Source organism: Protopterus annectens, chromosome 1.part1 (assembly GCF_019279795.1).
Source record: "Protopterus annectens isolate FY-2018-M chromosome 1.part1, PAN1.0, whole genome shotgun sequence".
Taxonomy (NCBI): domain Eukaryota; kingdom Metazoa; phylum Chordata; order Ceratodontiformes; family Protopteridae; genus Protopterus; species Protopterus annectens.
In genome coordinates, this window is record NC_056726.1 from 1,851,279,575 (window position 1) to 1,851,303,626 (window position 24,052).

The 24,052-nt window shown below is 42.1% G+C and overlaps 1 protein-coding gene across 3 annotated transcripts in view; it reads right to left on the minus strand.

The window, feature by feature from the left end:
* Positions 1–24,052, minus strand: part of DAAM2 (dishevelled associated activator of morphogenesis 2) — a 3,932,565-nt gene that overhangs the window by 2,246,459 nt on the left and 1,662,054 nt on the right. For all 3 annotated transcript variants that reach the window (XM_044084849.1, XM_044084851.1, XM_044084855.1), the window contains exon 9: positions 18,378–18,444. In XM_044084849.1, coding sequence (XP_043940784.1) covers positions 18,378–18,444 — 67 coding nt within the window. The remainder of the gene's footprint in view (positions 1–18,377; positions 18,445–24,052) is intronic.

A 24,052-nucleotide genomic window follows, 5' to 3' on the forward strand; every position in this document is an offset into this window, starting at 1 on the left:
CTCCTGAGGTTGTTACGAAACCAGAGCCTCACCCAGCTGTGTTGGTGGATTTCTCTGCTGCGACCATGATGGAGGCCGGTGAGAATCCAGCTGGTGTAAAGTCCAAACAGGTTTTGCAAGCATCTGTCTCTGATGTTCAGAGGGAACAACGGTTGATTTTTTTCTGAGGGACTAGGGGAGTTCCTCAGTTTTTAGTCGGGGAAAAAGTTCCTGCTACGGTTCTCGACTGTCATCCTAGATCTGAACATTCCCTTAAAAAAGAAACAAAAATTAAGTTTCTTCTGTTCCTAGGGATCCACAAAGTGAGTGGCAGGCTTTTACTCAGGGGTTATTTTCTCCCTTAATATCCTTAAAGCCTCCTCATGGGGTTTCAGTTCCTACTCCTCCTTGATCCTCTACTCCTCTTAAAAGGCCTAGAGACCAGGATTCTTCTGAGAATGAGCTGGATTCTGCTGATGGATCCCTAACTTATTCTACTTAAATTCCTTCATCTTTGGACTATGGGTCAGAAGAGGAGCAACCTATTAGTCCTGATGTTCCTTTGGAGGAAATTTCCTTTGGGGACAGACTCTCCAGGATGATGGATTTTTTTACGTGGGATTTGTACTCCAGTCTCTGATGTCCATAAGAGGTACTATGAGTTGTTGCAATTGGACTCTCCTAAACCTGAGGCTATTTCTCCTGTCTCCCCAGCTCCCAAGAAGCCTGACAGGTTTTATAGGGTTTCTGAGGATTTTTCTTTTTTATATAAATGTCCTGCTGCTGACCCCTCGGTAGTGTCCGTAGCCTTTGATAACCCGTCTCAGCTGCTTCTTTTGTCCAAGTTATTGCCTTCTGACAAGGACAGCAGAACTATGGACAGGCTGGGCAAAAAGATTTACAGTTCTGCTACCCCAGCTTTTAGGGCTAGTAATTATCAGACCCATATGTCTAGGTATGTGTTGGCTCTTCTTTCTCAGGCTTGTCAATTTATTTCTGATTTTCCAGACTTTGCGGTTTAAGCCTCTGTTCTTTCCATGCTAGAGACTTCCTCTCAGGTTGTTCGTTAGTCTATTAAATGTAGTCATGATGTATTGGATGCCTCTTCTAGATCTGCTGTTTTTGGTTCAGTTATGCGGACGTATTCTTGGCTTAGGCTTTAACTTCTACTTGATGATATTAAAGCTAAGTTGATGGATGCTCCTCTAGATTCTAAACTTTTGTTTGGGGAAGCTGCTGCTGGTTTGTTTAGGTCCCTTCAGGATACGGGTAAGGCCTTACAAGAGCTTAAACGTGTGTGCTTCTCCTGTGCCTAAATTTCACAGAAGCTACCCTGCTAAGCCTGCCTTTGTTCATAGGCAATCCCATCCTTCTACTAAAGGTCAGAAGAGTGGTAAAAGGGCTCCTCCTGCTAAGGCTACTTAATTTTCAGGGATTCTGAAGCCTTCCTTTCTGGACAAACCAGACACTGTTTGACTATCCATCCCTTCCCAGCCTCATTCCTCTTTCTCTTTGCTTTTCTCTTTCTCTTCTGGTATGGTTTCAGATCAGTCGGGATTCTTGGGATCTGCTGATCATTCATCAAGGGTACTTTATGGTGTGGAAATCCCATCCTCTTTTTATGGGCATTGTGCCTGTGTCCCAAAGGGGAAAAGAGTTATACTCCCAACTTTTTCTAGTGCCTAGAAAAGCCGGCACTTGGAGACCTCTAGACCTTTCTTATCTAAACACTTTTCTAAAGATACTTTCCTTTCGATGTTGTCCTTTCAGATTCTGATTCCTCTCTTGCTCCCTCAAGCCTATATGCTGTCTCTGGATCTCAAGGATGCTTATTTCCATGTTCCAATCCATCTTCTTTTCAGGACATTTTTGTGTTTCTCTGTTGCTTCCTGTCATTTTCAGTTATCTGTTTTGCCCTTTGGACTTTTTACTGACCCAAGGGTGTTCATCATTGGTCTTGCTCCTGAGATTGCCTTTGGCAGACTTCAAGGGAACCAAATATCTCCTTACATGGATGACCTGTAGATTCAGGCATCCTCTCTAGTAACAGTTTTGCAAAATCTTCATTTTGCTGTATCCCTTCTTCAGAGCCTGGGAATCACTATAAATTCAAGAAGTCTTCTCTGACTCCTTCTCAGGATCATGTTTTTCTGGGTTGCAGGATTCAGACACACAGTGCCAATGCTTGCATCCCTGCCCACTCCAAAGACCTTAACTCTCATTTCTTTCTTCCATAGTCTCCTTCCTCTGGCTTCCATTATCACCATGGAGTTTCAGAGAGTTCTGGGTTTCATGGCATTCATCATTCCGATTTTTCCTCTGGTCAAATTTCATATGAGAAAGTCTCAGTGGTTTCTGAAGTCAGTGTGGCTTCAACATGCTCATCCTCTAGAATTTGTAGTTCCTCTTCTCCCTTGTCTCAGACAGGAATTTCTTTGGAGGATTCAGCAGTTGTCTCTGAATCTAGGGATCTCTCTTCACCCCCTTCTTCCCTCTCAGGAATTCTTCACAGACACCTCAGACATGGGATGGGGGGTGACGTTTGGCCCCTAAAGGTAAAGGGGATGTGGTTGCCTCGTCAGCAGAAGGAGCACATCAATGTCAAAGAGATGAGAGCCCTTCTGCTGGCTCTTCAGGCCTGTCAGTTTCTCTTTTCTCCAGGGCATCTCAAGGTATTCACAGACACACAGTGATGTGGTATATGAACAAGCAGGGAGGAACGAGATCTTATCTTCTTTGCCAGTTTGCAATTCTGGTATGGGATCTTGCTGTCAAGTGTCAAGTGAATCTTCAGGCAGTTTATATCCCTTCCTGTCAGAATATTGTGGCAGATAGTCTGAGCAGGTCCTTAACTCAGTCCCACGAATGGATGCTTCACAGGGATGTGTTTCTAGACAAAACCACCAATGGAGTACTCCTCAAGTGGATCTTTCTGCTTCCCCTCTGAACAGACAACCTCCTCTGTTTTGTGCCAGAGTCCCAGGTCCTTTGGTAGTGAAAGTGGACACCCTCTCATTCTCTTGGAAGGGAATGTTTCTTTATAAAGTCCTTCCCCTTTCTCTCATTCTGAAAGTCCTGGTTAAAATTAAACAGGATGCTCCCAAAATCTTGTTGCCGACTCTCTTTTGGCTGCAAAAGCACTGGTTCCCTCTTTTTCTTCATCTAGCCAGAGACAGTCATTACAAGTTACTTTACAGGTTGGATCTGAGCACACAAGACATGGGATCTCTTATCTATCCCCACCTATCCACGCTTCAGCTGACACTGTGGCTGACAGGATTTTGATTCCTCATAAACACCTTTTTTCTGAGACATGCTGCAAGTCCTGCAGGAGGCCAGGAAACCTATGACTAGGAATCCTACTTATCTAAATGGAAGAGGTTTTCTTTTTGGTAGCTCTCTCGTAACCTGGACCCACTTGCTGTGGATGTTCCTTTGGTTTTCTTTTATTTGTGTGAGTTGCTCAATGCTGGTTTGGTCTATTCTTCTATTAAGGCCCACCTATTGGCTAGTTCTGCTTGCCTATCTTTTTCCTCCTCCTCTACCTGCTAGATTGGAGGGGAAATAATTTCTAAAAGGTGTCCTTAATATTTGACCTCCCAGGAAGCCTGTTCCTCCTCCCTGGGATCTTAATTTTGTTTTGGAGAAGTTGACTCAAACTCCTTTTGAGCCTGCTGCTTCAGCTTTCTTACAACATTGTTCCTGGAAGACTATTCTTTTGTCAACACTAACTTCTGACAGATGGATGTCTGAGCTGCAGACCCTTATGGCTTGTCCTCCTTTTTTGATTTTTCATGAGGACAGAGTGTCCTTGCGCACTAACCCTTCTTTTATGCCAAAGGTGGTTAATGAGTTATCACTTAATCAGTCTATTAATCTGTCTACTTTTTTCCCCTTTACACAAACTGACAGAGAGAGGGTGCTGCATAGGCAACTTAGAGTTTATCTGGATATGACTAAGGCTATTAGATAATCTGAGCAGTTGTTTCTTTTCATCCTAGATCTTTGGGGCTTGCTGTATCCAAGCAAATTATTTCTTCTTGTATTTCTAAGGCTATTTCCTTTTGTTAACCTTTTCATGATGAGAGCCTTCCTTTTTCAATTAAGGCTCATACTACTAGAGCTGTGGCTTGTTCTTGTGCTTTTTTCAAAGGTTTAGATACTAATTATATTCTTGAAGCAGCAACCTGGACTTCTGTGCATACCTTTACCAAGCAATACAAGTTGGGTGGCATCTCTAGAGCTAGGGCTGGTTTTGCTGGTTCAGTTCTTCATGGTTTCTTAGGGGACTCTTCTGCCCCTTCATCCTTCCAAGTTTCCTCTTGAGCTTTGGCACTCTCCCATACAGTTAGAAATACTGCAGCAGTGAATGTAAGGACATAGTTGTGTAAAATCTTAGCATAACAGTAGATGTCCTTGCCTTCACTGCTGCAGTATTTGCTCCCTCCCTCCATCCTCTTAGTTCTTTACCTTCCTGGATGTACACATTACCTCTTGGGTTCCTTGGACTGGTGCTCTTCCTGGGGCAATCAGTTCTGTTTTGGTAGGCCTGAACGTCCCCTTTATGCCCTACATTATGCAGGGAGCATATGGTAACATTTGGCATACCTTCTAAATTCAGAAGTCTTTGGAAGACTGTCCGGATATCAGGCTTCCGTGGCAGGGAATCCCATACAGTTAGGAATATTGCATCAGTGAAGGCAAGGACATCTACCATTATGTTAAGATTTTACACAACTGTACTGTCCTTTGCAGTCTCACACAACAGAAAGGCAGTTAAAAATGATAGGAGTCTCAAAGTTACTTCTTGTCTGAAGACATCTCTTTATTTGTAAATATTACATTACAGGCAGATGAGAAATGCCTGTAAGCACATTATCCGAGCAGGACCTAGGACCAGTTGTCAGATGAAACAAGTGTCCAGAAATCAGTCTGAAGAGCTTAGCTGAGTGATCTAAGACTTTGTGTTAAAAAATTTTAATGACAAATTTGTAACCAGTCACAATGCCGTATAAAAAACAAATCTACCAACAATTGAATCAAAGTGGTTGAAACCCACCTCAGCTATGCACAATCTGGGAGACTGCAGATGGGTGCTGCCATTGAGGCAGTGAGGAATTCAAACATCTACTGTTACAAGTAGGTAGCACTTACACAACTGTACTAGGGTCATCATTATCCCCTACACAGTGGCATTTTAGGTTAATCCCCAAAGCTAACCCTTCCTGGGAGGTGGAAGTATAAGGATCCAGGAGCCACTGGAGAATAGACCTAGCAAAGCCTGCTCAGATCTGGAAAAGGTCCAGTTTGTAGTGCTTTGTGAGGGTATTAATAAAGGACCAGGTTGCTATCTTTAGAATGCTTCTACAGTCCACACTTTTCCAATGTGCCATCAAAGTGGATAAGGGCATAGTCTAGTGAGCCTTAACCTTGCCTGGAAGAGATTTACCATAGTGGGAGGAATAGAAAACAATAACAGAAATCAACCATCTTCCAATAGTTTGCTTACAGATAAGTTGACCTTTCTTAGCCTCCATATAAGAGACAAACAGTTGTTCAGCATTCCTAAAGAACTTTGTTATGTTAAAGTGGTACCTCAGCAGCCTGTGTGCTAAAAAAGTACATAGAATCTTTTCTCCCTTGCATTTTGGACAATGACAGAATATTGAGAGATTGATGGCTTGATTAAAGGTAAATTCAGAAAAAAACTTTAGGCATGAAATAGAAGTTATGTTCTTACCATAACGTTCCATGTTAGTTGTCTTCTTCTCGCCTTCTTCTTGCTGGATGGGTTCGGAGCCGACCTCGGCTCACTGCCACTCTAAAAGCTCGAGAGTTGGTTCCACCGGCTCGAGGCTCCCCCTATATCCCACAATGCTAGGCATGAGTTACCTCAGATCTCGTTTGTAAGCTAGGCCCAGCCATAATAGTAATACAATAACTATAAACAAAGTCCACCTCTATAAACCAGGGAGAAAAGAAGGGTGACCTACATCCTGATCCAGGAAAATATGCACAGCAGCATATACCTAAAATAAAGAGGTGGTAGAAAGAGAGGTCACAATCAAACTCCTCTAGGTCTGTCCAGGCCAGGGGGAAGGAGGGTGGGACGCAAGAAGAAGGCGAGAAGAAGACAACTAACATGGAACGTTATGGTAAGAACATAACTTCTATATGTTAAGTTGTCTATCTCGCCTTCATTCTTGCTGGATGGGACCGCGTCCCTAGCACCTTGTCCCGGGTGGCCTAACGGAACAGACTCCTGAGAACAGTGGAACCAAAGTTAGCTCTATGTCTAGAAGCTAAATCCAACTTATAATGAGAAATGAAAGTGTGAGGAGTAGCCCAAGTAGCCGCTGCACAAATGGTGTCAATAGGCAGTCTGTCTTGGAAGGCAAAGTAGCCAAAGCTCTGGTGGAATGGGCCTTAGGTTTATTAGGCAGCTTTTGGTGTCTAATTTCATAAACAAGGGAAATTAGAGATGTTAGCCATCTAGATAATGATACCTTTGAAACTGAAAGTCCCTTTCTGCCTTCTGCATAGGAGACAAACAGCTGGTCAGATTTTCTGAATTGTTTTGTTCTATCCAAATAGTACCTTAACTGACGATGAACATCTAGCCAGTGTAATTTTTGTTCAGACCTATTGGAATATTCTGGAAAAAACACAGGGAGGTCAATGCTTTGATTTAGGTTAGACGTCGAGGCTACCTTGGGCATAAAGGACGGGTTGGTTCGTAAGAATACCCTGTCCTTATGGAACAACAGATAAGGAGGTCGACAGCTGAGTGCATGTAGTTCTGAAATTCTTCTAGCTGAAGTAATAGCTACCAGAAAGAGAGTCTTCCATGATAGCAATTTTAAAGAACAGGAGGCTGCAGGTTCGAAAGGGGAAAGAATCAAAGAAGTAAGAACTAAATTTAGGTCCCAAGGAGGAGGAGGATTTCTTATAGGAGGTCTGAGTAGAAAAACTCCTCTCAAAAAGGCTTTACAAAGCTTGTGGGACATTATGGCAGACTCTGAAATACCCACATGAAAGTTAGAAATAGCTGCCAATTGAACTTTAAGAGTAGAAGGAGATGAACCTGCATGGAAGAGTTCAGCTAGAAAATCAAGGACCATTTGGATGGAAGCAGTGAAAGGATCTATGTCCCTTCCTTGAGCCCAATATGTGAAGCGTTTCCACTTACTCAAATAAATCTTCGAGTGGAAGATTTATGGGAAGCTATCAAAATATCTCGAACAGAGTGAGATAATTGAGGAAGCCTGGCTAAGGTTGGAACTGGAGGAACCAAGCAGTGAGGTTCAGAGAGGGAAGGGAGTGATGAAACTGACCCGACTGATGGATCAAAAGATCTGGAACTAGGTCCAGATGCCAAGGTCGCTCAATAGAAAACGATGTAGAAAGGGGAACCACACCTGTCGAGGCCAGTAAGGAGCAATGAGGATCAACGAGGCCTTCTGAGCGATAGCTTTCTGTATCACTTGAGAGATTAGTGGGAAGGGAGGAAATGCATACAGAAGTCCCGGGGCCAAACTTGGACTAGAGCGTCTCTGCTGGGCTGGCCTGGTAAAGGGAATAGTGTGAAATAATCTCTGCACTTGCTGTTTTGGGGAGTAGCAAAAAGGTCGCAGCAAGGCTGACCCCACTTGAGAAAAATTTCTCTCACAACAGAGTCTTTCAGAGACCACTCGTGAGGCATGAGGATAGCTCTGCTCAACTTGTCCGCGATTTGATTGGACTTCCCGGGGATGTGCGTTGCTATCAGAAACCGCTGAGAAGAAATCGCCCATTGCCACAGTCTGAGTGCTTCTCGACATAGGGGGTAGGACCTGGTTCCGCCTTGTTTGTTGATATACCACACTACAGACATGTTGTCTGTCTGGATTGCAATCGTTCCCAAGGGAAGAGAGTCTTGAAGGGCTTGCAACGCTAAAAGCACTGCTCTCATCTCCAGAACATTTATGTGCAAGTGTCATTCGTCTGGTTGCCATGTGCCCTGGACAGTCCTGCCCTGATAATGCCCCCCCACCCGATCAGGGAGGCGTCCGTTGTCAGAGTAGCAACCGGAGGGGAAGGAACAAAGGGTCTTCTCAATAAGAGCTGAGGGGAAGACATCCACCACAGAAGATGATTTCTGCATGCCTGCGTAATTATAATGGTGTGGGACATCGGAAGTTGCTGGTATGACCATTGTGCAAAGAGCATCCATTGAAGGATTCTCATGTGGAATCTGGCTAATGGAAGCAGAGGTATGGCAGCCGCCATAATTCCCAACACTTTCAGAACTAACCTGGCTTTGATTCTGTGGTTGCTGAAGAGGAGTGAGACCAGTTTGTGAATGCCTGTTATTCTCTGATCTGTTAGTCTCGCAGACATGTTGACTGTGTCTAGATTTGCGCCTATAAAGGTAATAGTACGACAAGGCGACAAAACAGACTTTTCGCCATTTATTGAAATGCCTAACTTTTGACAAATGCGAAAGGTGTAATCCCTGGCCATTAGAAGAAGATGCTTGGTGGGAGCTGTGAGGAGCCAGTCGTCCAAATATGGAAACACCTGGAATCCTTGTCGTCTCAGGTGAGAAGCTACCACTGCCATGCATTTGGTAAACACCCGGGGGGCAGTGGTGAGACCAAAGGGCAGGGCCCTGAATTGAAAATGACTGGTTCCCAGCCTGAAGCGGAGGAATCTTCTGGAGCGTCTGTTCATTTTTATGTGATAGTACGCATCCTGAAGGTCTATAGAGCACATCCAGTTTCCTTTTCCCAAAAGGGGAAGGATGGACTGCAGCGTGACCATCCGAAATCTTGTTTTCTTGACCGACTTGTTCAAGATACTGAGATCCAAAATTGGTCTCCAGTCCCGTTTTCTTTGGAACTAAAAAGAACCTGGAGTAGATTCCGGATCCTTGCTGGTCTGCTGGAACTGGCTGAATTGCTCTTTTTGCAAGCAGCTTTGAAATTTCCAAAGCTGCAATATCCCTTTGAGCGGGTGGAACATCTGGAAGGGATTTTTTTGATCGGTTTGGAATGCGAACAAAGGGAATGGAATAGCCTTCGGAAATGATGGACTGTACCCACTTGTCTCGAGTTAGGGATAGCCAGGCTTCTGGGTACAGTGACAATCTTCCCCCGACTGCCCCAGAAGGTGGACAGTCGGGCAACACCTCAGGGATGCTGAAAGGGCTTATCGGAGAAAGTTTCTCGATTGCCCTGGTTCTGCGGACCCCCCCTGCCTCTAGGGCGACGTCTACCATTGTTGTTCCCCCCTCTGCCTCTGGCGGCGAACCGACTCTGTGCATCAGGCGAAGTCCCTTGAGATTGTTTACGGAACCACATTTTCCCACTTTTCTGGCCTTTGGGGTAAGGCCTAGAAGGAGTAGAAAACGGACTCCGGCGGCAGAAAGAGTCTTGCCATCAGTCTCGCACCTAGTCAAGGTTTCTTTCACTTGAGGACCAAAGAGATGATCCATCGAATGGGGAATTAGTGAAAGACGCGTTTTAAAGGGTCTGCAAAATTGCATAGCCGCATCCAGGCATGCCTACGTAAGGCCACACCTGTCCCTGCGGCCTGCTCGCTCCATCAGCCGCATAAGAAAGGAGGCATGGAGGAGTTGGCTATGGAGTTCAGGGTAGCCAGCTGAGTGTTCATCTTATCTTGAAAACCCGCAGCTGTAGGATCCTTCAACATGTCACTCGCTTCTTTGATCAAGTCCCTTTGAAGACGAGTAAAATGGCATAGGTAGTTCTGCGACGCATTGCAAATGTCGCTGACGAGAACATCCGCTTCCCGTACCTGTCCATGGACCTAGATTCCTTGTTAGGTGGATGGACAGGTACTGAAGGATCAGCTAGTTCCTTCTTAGTGGCAGCAGCAACCACCATAGCATCCACAGAAACTCCTTTTGTCAAAAACTGTTTGTCTGCTGGTGCCGTTATGAATTTTGAGGGTCTCCTGGGAGTGGGGTCCACCGAATCAGGAGCCGTCCATGCCTTTTTTGCTACCACCTGCATGAGGGGGTCAAAGGGGGGAGACACCCAGGAGGTGGAAGGACGAGAGCCAAACGCCTCAAGGTACACAGATTCATCCTCCGAAGGGTTGAGGGCTGGCCAATTTCCCCTCTGCTTAAGGATTTCCAGAATGTCTGCAAAGGAGACATCTTCAGAAGGGGAACGGGGGGAACCCTCGGAATCCTCTAAATCTGTGTCAGAGGTGACGGACTCAGGTGAGTCTATGTGTTTCCTCTTACACTTTCTCTTCCGAGGGGGCTCTTCTGCCAAAACAGGAGAGGCCTCGGAAGAGGATGAGATCCCCACGGGGGATTCCTGAGGAGCTGGCTCTCTGCGGTCCGGGATGAGGGAGTGAGTCGACTTGACCTGAGGCACCGAAGAAGGGGGGGCGGACGGAGCCGACTGTGGGGTAGAACCAGGTTCTAACACACTCCGCATGACCTCGAACGCACCCCTGTCAGGCAGAGCCAGAGGTCCCCGCTCCGAAAAGCTAAAACCGTCCCCCGGCACAGATAGTGATGGCTCCAAGGCGATGTCGGAGCCGAACTTACCAGCGCCGAAGCCCCGAGAGGGAGAGCGGGGTCGGACAAGGGTCCGATGCCACTCACCCCCTCGGAGCCGACGATGGAAGTCCAGCGCCGAGATTCTTCCAAGGAAGAAATCGGAGCCGACGATGGAGCCGAAGACAATTGTGTCGGCTCCGACGCTACCACAGTCTCGGTTCCGAAACGACCCGGCTCCGAGCTCAACGGAGTCGGAGGAGGAACATATTGATGGACAGTGGCAGGCATCGACTGATGAGTCGGGCTCTGAAGCATTTGGGCCAGTGCCTCGGACTTAAGAAGTCGACTCACTACCCTCTGAAGGTCATGATCCGACAGCCTCGATGACCTAGAGGAGTGAGATTTATGGCTCCGTTCAGACAGCAGAGGAGATGCTGGAGCCGAATGAACGGAGCCAAGGGATGGTGACCTAGATCTCTTCCTAGATGTCGGCTCCGAAGGTCTGGTCGGAGCCGACAAGGGAATTTCTAATACCTCGGCTCCAGCCGGAGCCGAGGGAACCACAGAAACTGTAGACTGAGACTCATTGGCTCCAGCCAGAGCCGATGTAGACGGAGGTTTAGTAGCCTTAGGTCTCGGCTCAGTAGCTGGAGCCGAGGACCTAGAAGCCTTGGAGGGCTTCCCAGAGACAGAGAGGGAATCCTCAGGCTTGAGTAAACCTCTTAGGATCAATTTGTTCTTTCTTTCCTGCAGGACCCTGGGACTGAAGCCGTGGCATACAGCACAGGAGTCCTGCAGGTGCAAAGGCCCCAGGCAGTAGACACAAGAAGTGTGACCGTCTGTCAGAGACATTTTCTGACAGCACGCATCACACTTCTTGAAGCCTGAGACCTTTGTGTCTTTAGACATCTTAGAAAAAAAAGTGTAATCACACACACCCAGTCAAACACACTGATTACACCCTATCTTATTTTTAAACTCAAAAAATAAAACAACTATCAAAGGTTTTAATTTAAGAGAAACAACACACACACACCACTAGGGAATGGAAGAAGAAGGCCTGAAGGCCCGGGGGGAGAACTTATAAGTTCTTGTTGGGTTGAAACGGGATTTTAGAGAAAAAAGGGAGAAAATTCCACTAAACTAAGGGAAACAAGAGTTAAAATTAAAAATAAAGGGGTTTAAGTATACTAACTTTACTGAAAGTTTACTCACCAAGAAGCCGGTAGAAAACCAACACCTCGATCGCTGTAGCGGCAAACGAGATCTGAGGTAACTCACGCCTAGCATTGTGGGATATAGGGGGAGCCTCGAGCCGGTGGAACCAACTCTCGAGCTTTTAGAGTGGCCGAGTCGGAGCCGAGGTCGGCTCCGAACCCATCCAGCAAGAATGAAGGTGAGATAGACAACTTAACATTGATGAATTAGTGAGTAACCCAACCCTACTCTTGTGAAAAATCAGATAGGGTTCACCAACCATGAGAGCTTGCAGCTCAGAGACTCACCTTGCAAATGTCAGAGCAATGAGTGAAACAGTCTTCCATGTAATGAAACATAAATCAGCTTGAAGAAAGTTCAAAAGTAGGTATGGTTAATTTTTCAAGAACAAAGCTGAGATCCCAGGGAGGAGGAATTTACTTTTAAGGTGTTCTCACATGCAACGTTCCTCTCATAAAATGAGATAAAAGACAGGGATTTATGAGCAGTCAAACTGTGAGCTCTGCAAGATACACTTTGATAGAAGCATATGACAAACCATCGCTAAGTAGCTCACACAAACATATGAAAGTCAAGAGGGAGTGAACCCCCTTTTGGGACCACTACTATTTGCTAGGTACCATCTAGAAAACCTCTTTCTCTTGTAAACAAGATTTTCTAGTTGCAGGTTTTCTTGCCAATTTAAATACCTGATGCATATCCTTGTGGAACAAGTGCTTAAAAGGTATCAAAGTAGAATCATCCAGGCTGTCAGTTGCAATTGTTCTAAGTTGCAGTGCACCATTCTCCCCTGATGCTGTGTGAAAAGATCCAGTCTGTGAAGAAGCTGGTGTCAATTGCCTTTGGCCAACGCCATTAAAAGGGAGAGCCAATTTTGTTTGGGCCAAAAGGGGGTTACCGCAATGATCTCTGGTAATTTTGTCTGAATCTTTGGAAGTACATTGGGAATCACTGAAAGTGTGGAAATGCACACAGGAAATTTCTCAACCATGGCTGCAAGGATCACTAACTTTTTTTTAAGTTGTCTGTGTTGAAAGGAGGTGAAAAGATCTACTTGAGGTGTTCCTCACATCTGGATCAAGTCTTAGAAGACCTCTAAATGGAGCTTCCACTTATGAGGGTATGTCCAGGATCTGTGCAGTCTGTCTGCCACTGTGTTTTGCTTTGATGGAATATACAAGACCTGTAGAGATAATTCCCAGGCCATCACTGCCAGCTGGCAAACAGGGCATGACCTTGTACCATCTTGCTTGTTCAGGTACTACATCATGGGAGTGTTGACTGTGGCCACTAGAGGTTGACCCATAGTCCATAACTGGTGAAGAACTTTTAAAGCATGAATCAATGGCAACAGTTTTTTTACATTTATGTACTTTGGCTTGTCGTGAGGACTGCACAAGCCTTGTACTTGAACTCACATGGACATTGCTCCCCATGCAAAATCTAAAGAGTCTGTCTTGACATATTGGACTGACAACTGAACAGAGAAAGGGAGTCACAGATTCAGAGACAGCTGATCCTTCCACCACTGCAAATCCCAGTACCGGTATATGGAAACGCGGTGACTTAGTTAAGCGTCAATATTTTTTCTGCATTTATGTATTTGAATAAACTGGGCTACTTGCATGACGTGGAGTGATTTTTGCACACTAGCCTTCCAGGTGCCTTGGTCTGCTTAGTTGGAAATTTATTATAACATGCCTGTGCAATAAGAATTTAGCATTCTAATCCATTTTTTTTCTGGTTGATGAAGACCTTGATTAGCTACTTCTGTTACATGGATGCATACGGAAACATGTCTGTGGCTCACTTAAAACTGTCTTGCAGGCTTTTGACCCAAAATTATATATATATATATATATATATATATATATATATATATATATACACACACACACACATACACACACCTACATATAAGTTTATATTGACATATGTATGTACATGGGTCTACTTCAAATACATGAAAACCCACATACCCAAAAACGACACAACCGAGACAAAACACCGAATTGTCATTTAACTTACTCCACACAACACCGAAAATTTACCAAAGAAAAGGAACCAGCCAGCCAACAGTCACAAGAAACCACACGGAAGCACATCGAACCCACACAAGTGGGGGGCTACTCCCCACACCCCCAGTGGGGAGGGGCTGCTCCCCCCACCCCCTAACTATATATACCAACTCCGAGATCGCACTATAGTGGAGAAAAGGGCAAAATACCGACTGTTGGTCAACTGCTTCCTTTCCCTCTGTAAATTCTTGGTGTTGTGTGGAGTCAGTTAACTGACGATTCAGTGTTTTCTTCTCGGTCATGTCATTTTCGGGTATGTGGGTTTTCATGTATTTGAAGTAGACCCATGTACATACATATATAAACATAAACTTATACATATATGTATATATATATATATATATATATATATATATATATATATATATATATCCCAAAATTACATAGCTGAAAACTCAAAGTTCCAAAGACCGTCAGAAGCGTGAAATTCAAAATCCCGAAGCACGGAGATGTTGAATTTCCGCTGGTGCGGTGTGTGGATGTATCGGTTGAATTTAGGTAAGTTTGTGTGTGTAAATGTGTTGGTTAGGGGCTTTAGTGTGTGCAAGTGTGTGTTGTAAAACTGTGATGTGTGTGAGGGACTGCAAGATGTATGTCTGTGAGTTTCGTTTGTGTTTCTGTTTGTGCGATCTCGGAATTAGAATATTAGTAGGAGGGTGTGGGGGAGCAGCCCCCCAACTGGGGGGTGCAGGGGGGCCTTGACCCCCCTGCTTATCTATAGTGTAGATGTATTTATTTGATTGTGGGGGGGTTGTGTTTGTTTATGTGTGTACTGTATGTGCAGTGTTGTTTCGGCATTTTGAATTTTGGAATTGTGAGTTGGGATTGGGTTTTCGGTTATGTAATTTCGAAATACTGAATTTTAGGATTTCAGTATTTCCAGATTACACAGTGAATCGTGTGTGTGTGTGTGTGTGTATATATGTGTATATATATATATATATATATATATATAGAGAGAGAGAGAGAGAGAGACATTTATGTGCATATATATATATATATATATATATATACACAGATATATATATATATATATATATCCCTTTAGAGATCTATGCTGGACATGTCTCAGTCATGTTGTTTTCGGGTATGTGGGTTTTCATTTATTTGAAGTAGAAATATGTGCATACTTGTGCTTTTATACACACACACATATATATATATATATATCTTTTTTTTCCATTTCCTCTGAATAACCTTGAACAAATAATTTCAATCATCACATTTGCAGACATGACATTCCACATGGTCAACTCCATTATAGAAAGAACAAAACTGCAGACATTAAATTCTATTTGGTCATCTGCATTATACAAAGAATCTAGTTTTATCTCAGGTTGTAATGAAGTTAACGGCTGTAGTTACCTTCTTTAAAAGTTTAAACAGTGCTCCAGTAAGACCAGTGAAACAGAAGAAGCAGTTATTTATTTATTTAATTTCTGCACTTTGTAATGCTGAAGCTGCAAAACACTTCAGTTGTATTCTTGTCTTTCTACCTTATTTGTTGCTGTTATAGTCCAGTAAAATTTAATGTTGTTATATATAACCTGACAAGAGAATGTCTTTTGCATTTTCTGAGTGTTGCTTTTCATCTGGTAAGAAAAAAGGTAAGCTAATGACTTATTAATGGTACATTTTAGATTTGTGCATCTGTGATCCTTTACATTTCATGAAATTATTTTGTTTTTCAGTTAATACACAGCAAAGAAGTTTAATCTTCCATAAACTGAAGGATGTACCTTTATATTTATTTTTCTTTTGTGGTGATTCACAGGAGCAGACAGCAGCTTCTGCCTATCTCCCTGAAAAGTTGCTCATAAATTTGTTTTTACTAACTCTGTAAGTTGTCAAATAAAAAAAATGTTAGACACATCAATTAGGAGGTATGCAAGAAAATTCCAGCAGCCTTCTTTTCGGAAAATATCTAAGATCCTGTATAAATGTATTATGAACGGAGAGGGTTGGTGTTAGCATTCTGAGGCTCCCCAGAAAATGTCAAATTGGGCACCTCCTGGACAATTCCAGTCTAAGTATCAAATTGTCACTGCTACCCTTCCAAAGGAACCTTTTGGTTCACGCTGCAGAGTTTTAGAGATAATGTGTGCAGACTGAAGTATAGCTACAACGTTCTTAGGTTATGACAGGCCAATGTATAAATACTATGTTGGACCACCTCACAGAGGGATATTTACAGTTACTGGAATTTAGTTGCAAAACGGTACATTATAACAACTCTGTGCAGAGCTGGACATAAATTCTGTTCAAAGCTAGCAAAATATTTGCTCAAAATAAAACTAACAATACGATTGTTCTAAGAATACACAATTCCTCTCTAGGAATACTACCTGCCTGCCTCCCTACCCCCCCCCCCCCCGCACAAAAAAAAAGACAGTCATTGCCTACGCATCCCTCAGATGTTAAATTGGGATGAAAGCAGAGGTTCAAATTAACACAGTCACATATTTCAAGTTACTGCTGTCATATATAAATACACTGCATACTTCGTCATTCCTCAGACCAAACCTCTAAATGCAATCACCGCTAAATGTGCCTGATGTGGAATTATGAAAATTTTTTTTAAAAAAATGACTACAGTAGTGAATTCTACTTTGTTGCTCATAGATAGTACACTGCCCCCACACAAACTATAGTAGCCTTCTTTGTACATCTCTAAGGCTGTGAGAAAACTAAAATAAACAATACCTACCCTGGCCCCATCTTCAACAGAAGCTATAATGACCTCCTGTGCATACCTTTATGGTTTGATTGTGATGAGAATTAAAGTAATGAACACACAGTCTCCAGCCCCCACACAACCTTCAGCAACTTTCTGGACACACATCTCAACAGGGCTGGTTTTAAATGGGTGCGGTTGAGGACTGAGGTTATCACTAAGTCCATGTCAAAATCCATTTATACATTCTGGGGTGGGAGGGGGCACCAGACTCCTAGAAGCTCTAAGTGTCTAAATGTTCTGTGATGTATTTTATGCCTTACTTTTGAAATATAATTACTTGCTAGCTGCATTTTTTAACTACTACACAGAAGAGTTATGCAAGTGCCTGACATCATTGTGTGTGCACAGTTAAAAATCAGTGATACCTTTTGCAGACACACATGCACACACACAGTGCATGTTTTTAAGGTGCTAGGGTTAACCACAGTTCACAAAGACAGGGAGGGCAGGTAGACTTCAGAGGAAAAGAACACAGAGACAAGCTCAACCTGAGCAAAGCACTGTGAAACGGCATCGCTACTAACAGTACCACACTGGCAATGAACAGTTGCTTTCACACACATCCTCTTCCTGCCAAATCATTAAAGATAGCCACCTATCATGACTAAGGTCTATGGCTGTAATAGTAAGTGAAAGAAAATATAGCCAGCTTGTTACTCATAAATACACTGCAACACATCCTCCCCTCTCCACATACAAACTTAACAGTAATGCTGATGATGATTGGGTTAGAAAGTGAAAGGAATTATACACAGCTTGATAGTCTTGCAATGCAACACACGCACACACACACACACACACACACACACACACACACACACACACACACACAAAACATGCATGCACACACGCATAAAGACAGAAACAGCCATAGTTTTGCAATTATTTCTGCAAATAGCAATACACTATGCAACACTTGTACTACCCCAGCAGATCTGTGACTGTTATTTAGCAGTCATCAAACAACAGCAGGGTTACGTTACTTTTATTTACCTCACTGAGGAGTAATTTACACCTGTCACTGTCCTTGATATGACAGAACATCCCTGATTTTGCCTCATAATTTTTTGCTCTGTCCCACAAAAAAGTTTGATTTACTGGTAAATCATTCAGGATTACAGTTAGTTAATAAATCCAGGCATAAGAGTTTCATACTTACTGTCCAAAAAATGTATGCCGATGCAAAATATGTTAAAATTTTATCCTAACAGGATCATATCACAACCCAGTTTTGGATAAAGAGCATAATCAGAAAATTAATAATATTTTTTCCTCATTTTTCCCCAACCAGCAGCAGCAACTTTTCTGAGGCTCCCACACAATCATGAATTATTAAGAGGGATCCCTACAGCCATGGGTACTGCAGGTGCATAAAGATGATTATGACGTTTGTTTTAGTGGACAGAATGTCCACCAACAGGATTTAATGATATCAAAGGCACTATGTCAGTGGTAAAACATCTGATGAAGCTGTGAAATCTTTTATTTGAAAAACTACTGTTACTATAAGCAGAGATTTCTTTGAATTTTAAAGGAGTTATTATCACCCACCTAGTTTATGAAGTACATACACACGATTGCTGTACTGGCTTTTGTTGATTTGACAAACATTACAAAATATCAAAATAAAATAACTTGCTGTGGCTGAGGGCTCCCAGCAACTGCAGGGATTGCTTGTGCCTAAAGCTGAATATGTGAATGGAAAAGTACAGTCTAGTTTTGAACTCTATTTGCAGGCAGGCAGGAGTTAGTGGTTGCTGTAGGAAGCATTATATAACTGCAACTTTGCGTGATTAATTTTACAGTAAACACTCAGCATTAATCTAACATCTAGCACCTGAACACTTACCATTTCAAACCGCTTGGCAAGTTCGTGTTCATCTTCATATCTGACCATTTCAAAGAAATCAATATGCCTGTAGATAAAAACATATAAAAGAAAAACTAAGCTGGATATGAATGGTAGCATGATATATGCAAACCACTTACCATAATTTTAGTTAAGGTTGTTTTATTACTAACAAATCAATTACATAAACGTCCTTCAAGCAGGGCATTGCAGGTCTGGAAAACATAAAACTTTAGTAAAATATCTAGCTCCACCACACATCCCTGAACATGCATAGGACAGGCAAGGTCAACAAATAAAATAATCACAGCTGGAATATGCTTAGTTTTCATCATTCGTCATTCCTTGTATTTATTTATTTATTTTTTTTCACAAATTGTAGCAATACTTTAATTTCTGAAACAGACTTGCCTACCTACTATTTTATTAGATTGGGACTTCAAAACCAGAGGAATGGGCCAAAATCACATTTTTTATTAACAGTATGAGAAATGATGAAGTACAACCAGTATATAGGGTCATAGGTTGTTACTAGGCTATTGGCCCTAGGGCCTGTGCAAGCCTAGCCAAAAAGGTACCCTGGCTTTCGCCACCCAAAAAAATTACTTTCTTGTGCCCCTGTCAAGCAGAGCCACAGAAGTGAACCCCGGGGTGAATTTCCTATTTCCCATCCAATCATCAAGATTCTTCTTGAATAGTGCTACTGAGGAGTTCTGCTTGACATAGATAGGTAGTCTGTTCCAGAGTATGGGAAGTCTCTGGGACAGGACTCTTATTCCTCCAGCATGTTCTGTTTATTGTGGTGACAAGGTTTAGGCCCCTAGAGTGTGTAGCTCGGAGGGATTGGGATTTTTTTTAAGTGGAGCATGTCCAACAGCTCTGGGTTTGACATAGCTTTGTATGTTAGGGAGAGATCGCCTCTGAGTAGGCAATATGCGTTGGAGTAAAGCTGGAGTTTTTTGAGACGGTCTGCGTAGGGCATCTGTTTGAAGCCAGTAATCCTCTTTGTGAGGTATTTCTGCGGCCTTTCCAGTTGTTGTAGATGTCTTGTGAGGTACATACCAAAAGGGGCGTTGTACTCTACAATGGGCCTAATGAGTGATGAGTAGAGGGGAACAATGACCTCTTTTTTTCTAGATGGGAAACCTTTTGTGATGAGGTGTGCCATGCAGAAGGATTTCCTGACCACTGTGGCAATGTGATTATCAAAGGAGAGACTACTGTCTACCTGTGTCCCAAGCTCTCTTATCACACTCTCGGTGTTAAGCAAATTACCACCTATGTGGTAGTTCATGGGTACAGAGTTTTTACCAAAGGGGATATAGTAATCCACCCCTCAAAAAACAGTAAGAAGACTGTGATGCCACAGATCGAAATTCAGTAGCAGATCTGGATGTCAGCCAGGCAATATTCCAAACTAAATTCATCTGACCTGTCTTTTAATGGAGGGGAAAAAGCTAATCATGTCTACAAACATGGTGGGAGCACAATGGTATCTTCATGCAGGAGCAACAAGTGGCTGTCACTGTAAAACAGCTATCATTTTATGTCTCCTAGCTAAAAGACATGGAAAAGGCCTCCTTGCCCCAATGATTACTGCCAAAAACACAGCACTGTTCCCGCTGACCTCCACTGTAATACTGTACATAATGTATTTACTACTAAAAGCAAACCTCCTAAGAAGAGCTCTGATGACTTGAGGAAAAGTAATTCTGCAGAAGGAATTTCTGGACATGTAGTTGAAAAGCAAATACAGACTGAAGAGAATGCTGTGGTGTAGTGATGAAAACATGCCTTAGGACAAAACCCACCCAACTCAGACCATCACGGATTAAAAGAAAAAAAGAAGCACACCAGCAATATGTAATCAGTGGATAATGAGATAAGACTTGCTGTATTTATCATCTGTTGTTTACCTCTCAGTGTTGCTTTGCATCTTTTCCACCTTGCCAATGAACAGAGCTATTCAAGAACAGAGCTCCTGTAATTCTCTCACATTGGGAACAGAGTTTTTCTTTTTTTTTTTTTTGTTCCTCTGAGTGCAAATCAAGAAGAATGAACACTGACCTGGCTTGCTCCGAAGATTAGGAGAGTGAGACTGGTGAACAGATTTTTTTTTTTTTGCTCCAGTGAGAAACACAGATTAGGAAGAACAGATATGTGGTTTGCTCCTAAGGTGAGGAGCAACAGATCTATTTTCACCACAACAGTTCGGGGGTGCAACATCAGGGAATGGCACTGGGCACTAGATGAGCCAGTTATGGCTCTGCTGTGGACCATAATTAATAGGGAACTGAAGGAATTAATTTGTGAGGAAAACAGGACAATGGTAAAGTGGGATGTGTTGTTTATCCCCACAGAACAAGATGGTTTAGGATTACCAGATATGAATATATATTTTACAGTTGTATAGTTAATACTCATATACATACATATATATATATATATATATATATATATATATATATATATATATATATATATATATAAAAACAGAAGAGCACAAATCAAACTGGAAATAAATGATGTTGAAACAAGGTAGTTCAATAAATAAGGATGAAGTAGTATTTTGAATGGAGGCACTTAAGAATAAAAATAACTGTAGAGAATATTATATTTGCAAGGCAGCAAAAAAATTTGATAACTAAGCTAACACACAAATGGAAAAAGGAGATTTTACCAATAAGGAAAACTGCAAGTCGGAGCTTAGAACATAGGCAAGAGAGAGATGGATTTTAATGAAGAAAATTAGCAAGTAACTAAGGTACTGGGAGGAAATTACTAGTGAGGGAAAGTCATAGAGTGAGATTAGTGAGTTTAGACTGCGGGTTAGAGACTGCTTTCTCTTCCAGGGATTAATAACAGAATATATGCAAATGAAAATGGATGGGGGAGGGTTAAATGACAACCCCGTATGACAGAGTTTACAGTTGAGTCTAGAAAAGAAGCTGCAGTTAAAACGAGATCATCAGTATGGCATACAAAATAATACATAACTATAAGAACAGATCAGAAGAGGTTAGAAAGACTGGGCAATGAGAATGGAAAGGCAATATACAAAAAAAAAACACAGGAGAACATCTGCATGGCTCCCAAGTATGCAACAAAATCTATAAGGTTTAGGATTTTTGCATAGGTATTTTTATACTCTAAGTAAACGTCAGAGCACTTTCTACAGGTCGATAGCAATTGCTGGTGGTGTGATGTGAAAGACAATTACTTGGAAACACATTTTTGGGGGGATGCATTCTTTCCATCAACATTTTCTTTGAACAACATTAGATGTATTCCTAAATGCCCTATACATTTCACCATATGGCAAAGAATTCAGCAAAATAGACTGATGCTGGCTTGTACCGTATAAGAAATTATTAACATACACTGTTGGAAACTCCTGAATACTGACTGGTGTGACACTCAAACAATTTGGAAATATATTGCTGATTGCTAAGTATATTTCTTGGCATTTTAACCTTTCAGAATTCTGATTGCCTTAATTTTGCCTGACTGAATTATTGTTTGCCTGCCTGAATTATTTTATATATTTTCTGTTTTATGTTTCTCATCTGTCCTGAAACTGCTTACCCCCTACTACTGAGGTGGAGTTTATAAAACTGATCTAACAGCTTTTGTATTATATGATTGCGTCAAGGCTTGCTGATTTAAAAATAGTTTCTGTTTGTAAATTCTTGCATACACTGTTGGAAACTCCTGGGTTCTGGCTGGGGTGATTCTCAAACAATCTGGAAATATATTGCTGATTGATAAGTATATTTCTTGGCATTTTAACCTTTCAGAGTTCTGCATTGTCTTAATTTTGCCTGACTGAATTACTGTTTGCCTGAATGAATTATTTTATATATTTTCTGACATTGTTTTATGTTTCTCATCTGTCCTGAAACTGTTTTTTTTTCCTACTCCATCCCGCCCCTATTCTTGTAGAGTTGTTATAGTTGGTGGATTTGCAGTTGCCCGCCCCTACTGTAAATTTGATCTGGGACACCCCTCCCAGTATGGTGTTCACTCTACTTAATACAGAGAGAACATATGAGAAGGCCAACCCACTTAGGTTCTTAACCTCTGCTCCTTCATCCTCTCTCCTTGCACTTTACTAAAACAAACAAAAAAAATTGCACTTTATTTTGCTTTTGCCTCATCTGAAAAGTACTCAGTTATATTTATTCTGCTGCATTTATTACTACTTGGTAGTAGCCTGATTAAAATGTAACTGTTATTCTAAGTCTTTCGGTTTAAGAACTTGGGCTTCAGACCAGTTGTTTTACATTAAGAAGGTTTGTGGTCTGCACTGTTGTGGCAGGACAGGTAGTTTACATCCTTCTAAATTGGGAATTGCTGATTGAAGGGTCAGTGTCTGTTATTCTAAAAGTGTATTAGTTCTGGTTTAAGCACTTGGGCTTCAGGCCAGTTATTTTACATTAAGAAGGTTTGTGGTCTGCACTCTTGTGGGAGGAGAGGTTAGATTCTGCCCTTCTGAGCTGGGAATTTCTGGTTAAAGGATTATTGTGCCTGCTTATTTGAACTGTTTCTTTCTGAAATTGGTGCACCTTGTTTACCGTAGCACAGACTAGATTCAGGCATGCTGAATCTAGCTTTGTTTGTGTAACTTGAGCACTAATCCAGGCCATCTTTATGGAGAAGGTTCCCCTGCACCCTAGTGGCAGGAGTGTGCAGTTAGGACTTATCTGATTGAAGACTTCTGGAACAGGGCTCAGTTTTGAGCTTTTTTACTGGTTAATTGTGTAATTTGTTTAAATCAGTTTGCTCGTTTTCTATTTTTATATAAAAATTGCACTCTATTCATCTGCTTTTACTGTATTTGTGTTTCTCCCTACTTTACTGCATTTATTACTGCTTCTTAGTAGCTTAATTAAATTGTAACTGTTATTCTAAGCCTTTTGTTGAAGCACTTGGGCTTCAGACCAGTTGTTTTACATTAAGAAGGTTTGTGGTCTGCACTGTTGTGGCAGGACAGGTAGCTTACATCTTTTTTAAGTTGGAAGTTGCTGACTGAAGGCTTAGTGTCTGTTATTCTAAGAGTGTATTAGTTCTGGTTTAAGCACTTGGGCTTCGGGCCAGTTATTTTACATTAAGACTCTTGTGGGAAAAGAGGGTAGATTCTGCCCTTCTGAGCTGGGAGTTTCTGGTTAAAGGCTTATTGTGCCTGCCTGCTTATTTGAACTGTTTCTTTCTGAAATTGGTACGCCTTGTTTGCTGTAGCACAGATTAAATTCAGACCTGCTGAATCTAGCTTTGTTTGTATAACTTGAGCACTAATCCAGACCATCTTTTTTGGAGAAGGTATACCTGCACCCTAGAGGCAGGATTGTGCAGTTAGAACTTGTCTGATCGAAGACTGCTGGAATGGGGCTCAGTTTTTAGCTTTTTATTGGTTAATTTGTTTAAATCAGTTTGCTAATTTGCTACTCTTATATTAAAATAAAAATACACTTTATGCATCGCCACTTAGCTAGGGTTAAACTATTCCTGGCACCATAAAGTCTGCTCTTCAAATTTTCCCTTAGAACTAGCCAGTTTTTTAGTTTTTGCACTCAAATCTGTTTCTTTGAGCTCAGCACTTGTTCAGAACTCATTGTGAGCACTAAAACTACAAATTACTACAGCACTCAACTTTCCTCACTTGTCTAGAGAAAAAC